Source organism: Mustela putorius, unplaced genomic scaffold (assembly GCF_011764305.1).
Source record: "Mustela putorius furo isolate JIRA1106 unplaced genomic scaffold, ASM1176430v1.1 tig00003859_pilon_pilon_pilon, whole genome shotgun sequence".
NCBI lineage: Eukaryota > Metazoa > Chordata > Mammalia > Carnivora > Mustelidae > Mustela > Mustela putorius.
The window spans coordinates 33,947,650-33,959,959 of NW_025422011.1; the positions used below are offsets into that span (position 1 = coordinate 33,947,650).

General features: G+C 48.3%; 2 protein-coding genes across 10 annotated transcripts in view; one reads left to right on the plus strand and one right to left on the minus strand.

Moving 5' to 3' along the window:
- The window catches only part of RIC3 (RIC3 acetylcholine receptor chaperone), a 62,749-nt gene extending 58,156 nt beyond the window's left edge, over positions 1-4,593 (plus strand). For 4 of the 6 annotated variants that reach the window (XM_004751903.3, XM_004751901.3, XM_004751902.3 and 1 more), the window contains one exon: positions 322-4,593. In XM_004751903.3, coding sequence (XP_004751960.3) covers positions 322-791 — 470 coding nt within the window. In that variant the 3' untranslated portion in view covers positions 792-4,593. The remainder of the gene's footprint in view (positions 1-321) is intronic. The other 2 variants (XM_045065863.1, XM_013055784.2) reach the window with 2 other exon arrangements.
- TUB (TUB bipartite transcription factor) overlaps positions 4,445-12,310 on the minus strand; it is an 86,458-nt gene continuing 78,592 nt past the window's right edge. For all 4 annotated transcript variants that reach the window (XM_045065860.1, XM_045065861.1, XM_004751907.3 and 1 more), the window contains 4 exons: positions 11,582-11,699; positions 9,897-9,995; positions 9,329-9,500; positions 4,445-8,912 (listed from right to left, as the gene is read on the minus strand). In XM_045065860.1, coding sequence (XP_044921795.1) covers positions 8,779-8,912; positions 9,329-9,500; positions 9,897-9,995; positions 11,582-11,699 — 523 coding nt within the window. In that variant the 3' untranslated portion in view covers positions 4,445-8,778. The remainder of the gene's footprint in view (positions 8,913-9,328; positions 9,501-9,896; positions 9,996-11,581; positions 11,700-12,310) is intronic.

A 12,310-nucleotide genomic window follows, 5' to 3' on the forward strand; every position in this document is an offset into this window, starting at 1 on the left:
CCAGAGGGGCGAGACTTCTACCCTGCCCTAACCACCCTGGACTTGAGAAAGGATTTTCTTCTTAGCGATCTGGCAGACTATCCCAGTGTTTTTTGAAATACAAACCAAAATGAGTCAGTTTGAATTACAAAAAACACTGAATAGTCCGCCAGATCGCTAAGAATTTATTCAAGTAAAACTTTAGAACTGTTAGTCGTCTTAGAGATTTCTTGAATGGACATGCTGGGCTAGGATGGCTGATGCCTGAGAAGACTCTTTGAGCCTGATATTTTCTGTTGAAGAGACATTCTTTGTAAGACTTTGTGCTACTTTTTTCTCTAGGTTACCCTGAAGAGACTTACCCAATTTATGACCTTTCAGATTGCATCAAGCATAGGCAAGAAACAATCCTGGTGGATTACCCAGACCCCAAAGAGCCCTCTGCTGAAGAACTAGCTGAAAGAATCGGAGTGCTAGAAGGTGAAGAATCAGACCATTTGGGCTGGAAAATGCCCACTGACCCCAGAGCCCAGGAAGAGAATTTTGTTACCTCCTATGACCCAAAGCCACAAACCTGCTCCTGCTGCTTTCATGAAGAAGAGGATCCTGCGGTCTTGGCAGAGAATGCTGAATTCAGTGCGGACACTTACACTGAGCAAGAGGAAACCACCAAAGTATGGCCTCAAAACTTCAGAGATGAAGGCCTGGGCATCAGCTCTGATAAAGTGCATACAGGTGGCACGCTGAGGAAGCGGAACCCCCAGAGTTTTGAGTTGAAAACAGCTGATTTGGGGAAGTATCCATTACTCTAGTGCCAAGGTGACCTTTCTGTCCTGTCTCAGTTTTCATCCTTGGCCCTGTGCCCTAAACTTCATTCTGTATTTAAATATCCTAGCTAATCAGGCCACTACCATGGATATCATGTATCCTTCCTGGTGCTCACACACCTGTCACCTTGTAAAACACCACAGCAATTAGTAGGAACACAGTACAGCTTCACTCTTTCCCTCCATGTCTCTCCACCAGAGGGCTGATCCACTGAGTAATTACGTTTGATCTGTTGTGCACTCAGGGGCAGAGGTCTGACTCTTCGAGCTGGGAGTACCAGATGGTGTGTGTATCTATGAACAGACATCAATTTACACATGATGAGGACCTAAGGCTGCAGAAGTGAGGATTAGAGAGTCCAGGATGCCTTACTCTGTGGGCCTTGAGCAGGTTCGTGGTCCTCTGGGCTCAAGAAGAGAACATTTTCTTAGTGGGTATGATGGGCCCAGAGCAGGGGAAGACTGCTGTGTGAACTGAAGCCCCTTCCTCACAGTGGGGGCCTTTTTAGGAGCACTGTTGCTGCCTCAGATTTCTGCTTTTCTCCAGAGTAGCAGAAGGCTCCCAGTGCCCTGTGAATGAGTAAAGCGATCAGCTGAGGGACTGATACTCTGCTGTTGCTGGGTCTCTAACTTCCTTTATCCCTGTTCTGTTTCACAGAACTGCCAGCCCAGAAGCATCTTTGTACCTCTGGCCTTCAGTGGCCAGAGGAAGCTTTAAATAGAGACTTTAATCCCTGTCCTGCAGAGCCAAGGTTGGAGGCTGGTGAGGCTACACAAAAACCTGCATAAGGGTGGTGGTCCTCCTCGAGATGCCCAGGCTGGAGAGCCAAGGGTAGGGAGTGACCCTGTGTACTTAAGGACAGTCCCTGTCTAGAAGCTATTTCTAAATGTTGTGCCCTCTGGGAAATTTGTTCTTACCGAGGACTGAACTTACAGGCAAAGTGCCAACCTGAAAGGAAAGTTGCAGTGTGTGTCTGCTGCAGAGAACGTATAGCAGTGCCCAGGGGAAGAGACTTCTATATTCAGGTATCTGGGTCTTTTGAGAAAGCTGGGAAAAGGAGGAGGTAGGTCAAGACTAGGAGGATTTTGATGAAACTAAAGACCTAATCTCTAAGGTGGACTTGTCACTGTCTTGAGGTAAGATGGCCCCCATGTATCCTGTCTAGTAAGGATGAGTGAATTTAGTTTAGGTGTAGGACCTGAGAGTTTAAAGAGGACACATTCCCGAGAACATTCCTTGGTATGGAATGTGGAAGACTTGAAAACTAAGCAATGATATAAAGGTTGAAAGGGGTTTTGGAGTTCATTGTTCCTGGTCAACTAAAATGCCAGAAAAAATAGTTGAAATCAAACATATAAGCATATAGACTGCTATCAGAATGTTATGAGATATTTAGATAATATGTCAGCTACTACTAGGCATTTCTAATTAATGAAATTAACATTTCTTGTTACAGATAAGTCATTGAAGATTGAGTCTGTAGGGAAGTATACTCCCTCCATCTGTGTGTGGAACCTTTAATTCATTTTCAAGAGTGTAGTTTAAAATGTACTAGAAGTAATCTAGACGTAATGCTCACGGTAAACAAAAGAACGTACGTGTTCTTCACTGTTTTGATAAATCATTTTCCCTGTTATTTCCCCTTTTTAACCATGAGCAGTTGATTTATAGAGGGTCCTGGGTCCCTGGTTCCTTCTTCTCTGCCTCCGTATATATGGTTCCCTTATTAGAGATATTTGTTTCTTTCCAGCTTATTCATTCATTTATTCATTTAGCAGACACTGCCCAAAGCTGGGCAGTAGGAACAGAGCCTTAGTTCCTACCTTTAAGAAACAAAGTTTAGAATGGGAACCTTGCCCAGTTTTTTAAAATGAATGATTAACAATAAAAGGGCTCAAGATTATGAATTCTGCAGGCAGAGAAATACTGGTCATGATTCCATCCCTGCCTATTCTGAGTCTTGGTTTTCTCCTGACACAGGGGAGTCAAAGTCCAGCTCTTCCAGGGTGAGTAGGAGAATTATATGTGAATCATCAGTGCATTTAAAACAGCACTGGCCCTCCCATCTTCTCCATGCTAACCACTCACTAGGTGGTAGCTAACTTACTTTAATTGTATAAGGTTAACACCTTATAGGCACCTTATACTGTAATTGAGACATGGATCCAAATCTACAGGAACAGAGATCATTTTTGCCAAAGTACTTCCAAGAAGCTTTACTGCAGAGCTGGATCTTCAGGCATGCTAAGACTTCTCCAGGAGCCAGCGAAGAGAACGGTCATTCTTGGCAGAAAGAGTGGTGTTGGACAAAACAGTGACAAGTGCAGAAGTATGTGGATGTTCAGGTATTTTTATGAGGCTGGTATGTAAGATGTTGTGTAACCAACTCTATATTTTGAATGTTAATCTTCGGGGGAAATTGGCTTATGGAACCATTTCCTGCCAGAAGTACTAAGAGCTCATGGAAGTTCCTGCTGCCCACAACTCTTGGCTTATACAGCTGGGATGTATTAACATACTTAGGTTTCAGAAATTTTGATGTATTTGGTCATTCACATAAGTACTTTTTGGATTTTCCAGAATTATTTTATCCTTCATGGATGACAATTATGTGTATATACAACCCAGGATGATCAAAATCATAGGACTGGCTTTTGTTGTCATATGTGCTCTTTCCTTATGGTCTTCACTTCTCAGAACTGGCCTGGGCTATGAACTTGATCAGACCCGAGTTACTAGGTCCTCAGTGCCCTTAGAGCACTGTGGCACAGAGCATGAAGTCCTAGCTCTGGGGATGGATAAATGGCCTAGGAAACAAGGGCATCACCTGGGACCATGCTTGGCTAAGTCAGGTGGGTGAGCCAGTCAGGAGAGCACCTTTCCTGGTCCAAAGAGGAGCACAAGGAAAGTGCCTTGTGAGTTCCAGGACTAGCAGTGCACATGCTCTAAAAAAAATACTAGGCCCAGGAAGGAAAGCATGTTGAAGAATGGAGGCATATTTGACCTTTAGAAGAGATGGCTTATTTGAGAACCACTCTCTCTGTGTCTTCTATGGCTTGGGTGATCAGATAACTCATAGTACAAACTAAGACACCCTGAAAAAAGGGAGCTTGAATTAGAATGAAGCCAGGACAATAGGTATAAACTGGGACTGCCCTGGACCTATGGTCACCTTGACTGTGGCTGTTTAAAAGATTTATCTTTCATCTGCCCACTAACCAATAAAAACCTCTGGTCAGAACCTGCATTTGCTGTTTCCCATGGAGCCAAGGAGCTGGGCTGTGGTTTTTTCAAGGTCTTGGCCACCTAAAAACTCCAAATCTAGGGTAAAAAAATAAATCAGCTCTATTTACTTTTGTCCTAAGAACCAGGCCCCTAGGGGCATAGTGAGGAACTAAACCATACATGCTCACAGAGAACTACTCTAACCAAAGTCTCTTCTAGCCAGCCCTTCCCAGCCTTAAAATATGGCAAGCTCGGCCACAGGGAGGACAGCGGTAGTTTTTCCAAACCAGCTGTGAGCCCTTCCTACCCACCTCCCACCCGCAGGCTCTCAGGACAGATGGAACTAACGGTATAGGAAAACGCTTGTAGGTAAGAAATGTTTTTTCCCCTTTTATAGGAAAAAAGTACACAGTTGTGTTGAAACAGTTCAAGTTTAATTTGTTGCTATATGGTCTGTACTTAGACAAACACTAAGTTCTACAACATATATAATGTCAACATGGGAAAATACCAACTTTGTCATTGCACATACCAATAAATAAATACATTTGCTCAAGAATACCAAAGAGTTTATTCAAAAAGTCACTTAATAAAAGCACAGTTTTGCAAGTTTGTCTAAAACTCCAGATAATTTGGAACAAAAATAAAAATGACCACTCCAGAATAGGAAAAGACAATCTTGTGCAAATGGACATACACATTCTAGGCGTTAGGAAAACTGACTAAATGGATGCTCCCAGCAAGAGAAGTGCCAGTGCCACCCATCCTGACCAAGGGCCCTTCGAAACTCTGCAGGATTAAAGAGGCCAGAGTCAGGCTTCCCTCTCTGTAAGCCACTCAAAATCACACTCTAGGAAACTCTGGATCTTGGCCTAAATGTGCAACTCCGCCTGGACCCTGATGGGGGAAGGGAGAGGGGTAGTTGAACAGAAGAGAGGAATGGGTGTGACATGTTTCTGAGGAAAGAAAAAAGGCACAGTGATGAGCCAGAAAAGGTAGTGATGAAAGCAAGGATCATTTTTCATTCACCCTGATTCTTACTGAAAGCTTTGACAGCCCAATTCCTCGGTGTGTAGATGAGAAAACAACCTAGGAAAATCATGTGGTTTGCTCAGAATCACTTAGCTAAGGGCAATAGTGCTCTCTGTAAGACCAAAGACCAACTTGCCTCTCAACTTGGTCAGAAAATTAAACTAAATCTAGACCCACGCTTCTGCTCTGCCTCTCCCCCCATATCCTGAGATGACAAGACTACAACCTGGAGGTACAAAAGAGAGGGAACCAGTACAAACAAGAGCCCTTCCCTTGGGCCCACTACTGTTCAGTGCTGGGCCCACCACCACAGGAGACTCCTTCAGCTCTCTGGAAAAGTGTGCTCTGAGGGCCACCTGGTATCCTGAGGTCACAGGTAGAGCTCAGTTGGGGCAGAGAATTCTCGAGAGGGGAAGGCCAGTGTTACCGCAGAAAGGGAACACCAGGGACTCCGGCTAGGAGATAGAATCTGTGCTTGCATAACAGGGCCATGACCAGCCCCAGCCCAGCATCTCCCCTCACAGTGAGGAAAGCATGTCTTCTTTAGGTTTGAGATCACCACCACTCCTTATTAAATTTAGAATTTCCTCTAACTGTACACTAACTTAGAGGTAAATGCTCTTCCCAGACCAAAGACAATTTTGTTGCCCTTTTTGTCACTGAAGGACACAGACTCCAAATTTTCACACTTGCTGGCTTCTACCACTGGTCTTCAGCATGTGTCTTGACCTTAACTGTTCCTTCTGAACTAGTGTCGTGATTTTTAAGGCACATTCACTAGATTATGTTCAAATTCATTCAAAAGCATGCATGTAACATACCAATTTCATCATGTACCGCAAAAAGGAACTGAAAACTAGAATTTCTTGGACAGTATCCTCCTATTCTCTTATTCCCAAGAAAGAGCTGGTACTTTCCCAGGTTTACTTTCTGACCAAAGAGCATGAAATGAATGAACAAAGTCCACAGGTGATCAAATACCCTTTTTCCTTTCCCACTCATCCTTAGAAATATGATCATAGTAAGAAACCTCAGTTGGTGATTTGCAGATTGCCCTTTTCCCCAAATACACACAGACATAGAGACACACAGACAGACACAGAGCACCTTGGAGCCAGAAGGAAAGAAAAGCTAGAATCGGAGAAGAGTGGGGAGTGAACACCACAGCTCTACAGAAGAGCTGTTTGGGGGAAGAGGGTGTGGCCCCAGGAGCAGTGACAGAGGGGCTGCCTGAGGTCCCAACTGCCCCCCCACCTTTAGGGCTTGCTCGTGCCATCATCCAATCCCTGGCCCACTCAAGGGTACTGTCTGGATAGAGGGTATAAAGGACAAGAGCTCTTACCCTGGGAGATGCTGAGCCCAGGTGGTGTCCAGGGGCCCTGGCAGCTTTTTGAGTCTTTGGGCCCATGGCTAGGAGGCCAGTGGTCAGGGAAAACCAGCATCACCAGGAATGGGGTCTTAAGAACAGACCTTGTGAAGCTGGGTCTCGAGCAGGTGACTCAACTGCTCTTGTCATTCAGTGCCCAACAGAGTTTTGCTGCTGTGCTACCTTCCCCAGTCCAGGCCGGGAAGCTCAAGCCACGTTCCTGACACAACCTCCCCCACTAACCCCATGTATTCGATGGAACACGGTACAAGAGTTTGTTCTTGTGCTTCTGCCTCTTCCACACTTCTGCCAGACTTCCCTCCCTCTCTCTAGGTTCTGAAATCAGCCTGTTCTACTTTAAAATCCTAGACCCAGAGAAAGAGCTTAGACCAGACTTCAGAGATCTAGCTTCTGGCATCCCAAATGTCAGCCCGTCTCTTGCCAGTCAGGGGAGTATGAGCCCAACTAGGACTGGAAAAGTGGATCAGCCTCAGTGCCCTCAGAATGACCCCAAAAGTGGCCCAGAAACTAGGCCCATAGAGGGGCCTCCCACAGATCCCCGCTATAACAGCTGCACTGTGCTTTGAGCACTCCACACAGGAAATCTTAGCGTCTAAGGAAATGAGAACACACTACCACCACCACTTAGGTCAAAACAACTCCCTTCTCTATGGGAGAAGCCTCAGCCCAATGTTTTAAGTAGTACTTACTTAAAACAAAAATTTCTGTGCACCCTTTCCAAGCACATCTACTCTGAAAGGAAGAACAACTCCTGCTTGCTTCCCCCGGATTTCTGACTTCCACCTGGGCAAGTAGCCTCTGCAGGGGTCAGAGACGAGCAAAGCCTTAGCGTTCCCAAGTGTTCAGCATAGAGGGTACCAGCCAAGGAGGAGGAAATCAGACCCAGCCCTGGAACATTCATGTCTCACCCATCACACCCAAAAAGAGAAAGGCACGATGGCCTTGGGAAGGCCTGCCCTTGGGGAGAAGCCAGACACAGGGCAGTCCTGCTCAGACTGATGTTCAAAAGGCCAGCTTTCAGCAGGGAACTGAACGGTTTCAATTTCAGACATCAACTCCAACACTTCTAAGTCTCTGTAATCAGGCAGAAGGGTGAGGGCATGCAGACCAGAGTCCCAGGAAGGCTAAAGAACAAGAGAGCAATTTCTTAGGGGATGGTAGGAACAAAGAAATAAAGGAGCAGAAGTTCTGAACTCTGCCACTCACCAGCTAGATGACCCGGTGCAAGTCCATCTTCTAAATGTGATTCATCTAAAGTGACACATTGTACTAGTTCACCTCTAAAGCTCATGCCACCTCTTCTCTCTTGTGGTTCTAATGTACTCCCTGCTTTTCTTCCCCCGTCCCATTCCCACCCCAAAAGAACCACACACAAGTGTCCTTAGGAGCCACAACCTAGGCTGAGTACAGGGGGTACGAGACACAGGCCAGAGCCCCTGGAGCTAGACCTTCTTCCTGGACCATGCCATGGCTTAGGACTGGTGCTCTGCTGGCTGTAGGCCAAGGCATGCCTACCTATGCACTATGGGCTGCACTATGGGCTGAGGCGCAGGGCCCTGGGCAGGAGCTGCTTCAAAGAAAGCTCTTCTGGCTGCTGCTAGGACTCCCAACGTAGCCCTGGTCCAGGGGCCCTGTGCCATGTACCTCCTGCCGCCTCTATGCACACAGACAAAACCTAGAGAAATCAAATGAGTGGGAACCCCAGGTCACCAGCCAGTTCCCACAGCCGAAGCCAGGCCCCCGCAATCCTGACAAGGTCTTGCCACTCACCTTTCCCAAACTCCTGTAACTTCTCCTAGGCTGGCTGAGGCCTTCTGAAGTCGGAGGACTTTTTGGAGTTAACCAAGGGCCTGGAAGCCGATCCTAGCCCTACTATGTATGTAAAATGGCTGTGCTCAATACACACGTACACTCACACTGTGCCCTTTACTGCTGGGGACCCATGGTCACCTGACTCCCAGACTGAGTGGGTGGCTGGACCACAGCAGCCCTGCATTGTGCTTCCTCTCCCTCTGTTTCTTCCTATCTTCCCAGCCGAAGAGGCTGCCCAGCTGGGCAACACACCTGCAGCAGGATACAAGCTCAAGAGCAGGGGTGTGTGTCTGGACCTTGGGTCCCTGCACGCACACACGTCCCCAGCCCAGTCCTCTGTCTCTGCAGTGGAGACAGAGGAGCCAGATCCGAGTCAGCTTGGCCAGGGAGCCACTGAGAGCTGACAGTTCATCTGGCAGCAGGCCTATGTACAGAGAGAGGGGAGGCAGGGCTGTCTCTGTAGGCAGGCAGCTCCACTCCAGGCTGAGCAACCCCAAAGGGCACAAGGAGACTCTCTACTCGCAGGCCAGCTTGCTGTCAAAGCTGGACAGGGCGATGGCAAAGGCCTGCAGCGCGCACAGTGGGTAGTTGTAATCCATGGTGAACACATCCTCTGCCACACGGCCAAACTGCATCACGATGTAGTCCGCTGCGGCCAGGCGCATGGAACAGAGCAGGGGTGGGGCAGGGCAGGAGAGACAGACAGACACATCACAATGGGCGGAGAGGCCCAGAGGAGGTACAATTGGGAAACATGGTGGGAAAGAGGGAGGAGAGGACAGAGGAGAGGGAGAGGCACACAAGTACCAGGAGACAGAGAAGAGGAGAAAAAGTCTATTCAGACAGTGTTCTCACACCTGAGACTCTGCTAAGTGCACAGAATCTGGGGTTAGGGCTCCAAAGGAGGTTCTTTTAAGAGCCTCCCAGTCCTAGGGTCAGAGAATTTTTGACCTCTGATCGAAGCCATATAACCCACATTCTTAAACTCTGGCCTATGAAGCCGGGACTGGATGAGCTGAACCTTGAGCCAAAGGGACAGTCCTGAGGAAGGGCAGAAACACTCACGGTCATTGCCATGGATGATCTGGAAGTTCTTCACAGAGGCCTGTGTGACGCGCCCATGGAAGTTGAGTACGTAGGACTGGGTGTCGTCATTCCAGACAGGGGTCTTGTTTTGAAGCTCGATGATACTCTCCGTGTTCTTGTTCTGCCAGCGTGCGAGCAGCGTCTCATGCTCCTGGGAAGGCAGCCTCACCTAAGTCCGGTCCAGCTCAAGTCTTGGCCCACAACTACCCTAAAAAGGGATTTGCCCTAGGGGCGGAGTCCTTAGATCTCCCTAGACCTCCACCTAGAGCCTTGGGGCTGCTTACACCATGCTTCCTACACACACACACACAGACACACAGACACAGACATAGACACACACACACACACACACACACACCCACAGCTGCAGTTCTGCTCCCAGAAGGGCATGCGTACACTGGGGTGACAGGGTGGCGAGTGAACATCTTTCGAGGACACACACACACACACACACACACACCACCACCACCACCACCACCCCGCAGCTGCAGTTCTGCTCCCAGAAGGGCACGCGTACACTGGGGTGACAGGGTGGCGAGTGACTCACGTTTCGCGGCCGGATGGAGACTCTCTCGTGAACCATGTTCATGCCTGGGACAATCACACTCATCTTTCGAGGCCCCTTGAAACCTAAGACATTTGTCTCCTGGGAAAGAGAAGGAGGACTCAATACGGGCCATCTGAGGACTCTACTTACCTAACAGAGAGACTGGGAGGAAGGGAATAAAGCTGACGAGCTAGTTTTCACCGTCTCCACCTGAATGTCTAATAGGCATCTCTACACTGAACCCATCTAGAACTGAGCTCCTGAATCTCCACTCTGCCCAAACCACCTCCTCCCTATCATCCTCACTTCAGTTAACAACTCCGTTCTTCTATTTGCGCAGGCAACCTACTTTGAGTCATTCTTGACTCCTCTCTTTCGCTCACAACCCACTTCTAATCCATGAGCAGATGATGTCACCTCTACCTTCTAATTCCATCCGGAACTCAACCATTTTACCAGCACCATCTCTCCCCGAGGTCATAGTACTAGCCTTTATTGGGATTCCTGGTTTCTGACCTTGCCCTGTCCCCCTGGTCTGTTCACACAGCAGCAGTCATCCTGTTAAGTCATATCCTTTGCCTCCATTGTTCATGCAAATTAAAGCCGAAGGTCTTACCTTGACTTTGAGGACTCACATGGTATGGCCCCAAATGGTATGGCCCCACTATGTTCCTCTCCTGCCCACCTACTCACCTCTGCACTGGCTCTGCCCACCCCCCTTGCTACTCCCCACACATGCCAGTCATGCAGGACATTAGCATTGGCTGTGTGTTCCACTACACCCATGCGGCTGGCTCTCCTTCCTCCCAGGCTTTACTCAAGTGCTACCTCAGGGAGGCCCTCCCTGCCATCGTTACTAAAGGCTTATACACACCTGAACATTTCATTTCCCTGCTTTATTGTTCCTCTTCCTATTTATTTATTTTGCTTATAAATCTGTTTTATAGCTTGTCTCCCCACTAGGGGTTTAAGTCCCATAAGGGTATAAATTTATGTCTCTTGTTCACTACTGTATTCTCAGTGCCTCAACCAGTATTGGCTGTGGCTTAAAAAGCTTTTGAAGAGATCTGGGCTGCCTTCCCAAAGGTGGCCAGCAGGTGGCACCATAAGCTCATACAGAACACCTATGGCTTTCCCAACTGGCCTCCAAGTACCCAGGCCCAGATTAATGGGGGTATCAATCCCTCATTTTAAAATAAGGTAGAGAAATTCCCTGTATTTACATTCCAGTTTGGTCACTTATGCGCTGTAGGGCATTGGCAAGTGACAGCCTCTGAGCTTCAGTTTCCTCATCTATACAGTAAAGGAAACAGGACTGAGCTCTTAGGTAATGCATTCCGTGAGATGACTATGCAAAGGGACTTATAGTCTGTGCAGGGCCCAGGTACTGGAGGGAGAGGTAGAGCGATGCACCGACAAGAACTCAGGCTTCCACACGCCTCCTTTCAGGGAGATTCCCAGGCTGGGCAGCATAGAGCTCAGCCCGGTTCCCAGATCTCCCCAGGCAGATGGCTACCTGTGGTCCGAGCTCTGAGGACAGACAGGGGCCACTCCAACAGAGGGCAGTCCAACTGTGTACAATCTTGTCTACTCACAAGAAAGATGGGACAGCCCACAGACTGGGCAGCAAGTCCTCAGTATCCTGTCTAACCTGGAGACCAGAGACCCAGGAACGCACGACTCACATAGCACACCGCTGCCAACTCCTGACGCAAGGCTCCACTTTCCAAAGTAGAGGATGATGCCTTCTGAGGGTTGACTCCATTGTCATAAACGGTGAACTTCGTGCCCATGAGGTTGGACCTGAAGGGCCGGCAATCAATAAAGGATCATGCACTCTCTGCCTTAGGGCAGGGAACAGCTCAATGAGCTGTTCAATGAGCCTGCAGGGCACTCTGGGTTGGGCCGGAAGCAACCCAGGAGCACACTGCACACCGAATCCCCATCTCTGAAGGTCCTTCATGGGGCAGAAGGCTTGCACTTGCTCTGAACAGAATCAAAGGGCATCTTATTCAGTGAGGGAAATTCTAGGAGTTAAGTCCGGGTTCCACATGCTTCCCTGGAGGAACAGGACTGCTCCCCTCATGAGAGGGGAGCAAGCAGATGGCAGAGGGCATCTGGCAAGATGGCAAAAGGCGCTCAGCATCTCATGGAGAGTGGATGAGACAACCTCCTCTCCTGTGCAGCCTGTGTTAGTCTAGCCCCAGCGTTAGCTCCTTACCCCTAAGCTTGACTCATGCTCCCCAAATATGGCATACACTCCCCGAGGCCTAGCTCAAAGCCTTCCCTCATCCCTAGACTGTGCTTTCTACCCTCAAGGACTCACTCCCCGCTCTCTGGCACTGACTATGGAGCCAAGGCAGTTCTTCCACAGTGGCCTATGTCTTCAGTGACTTCCTGAGGTTTGATCTGTC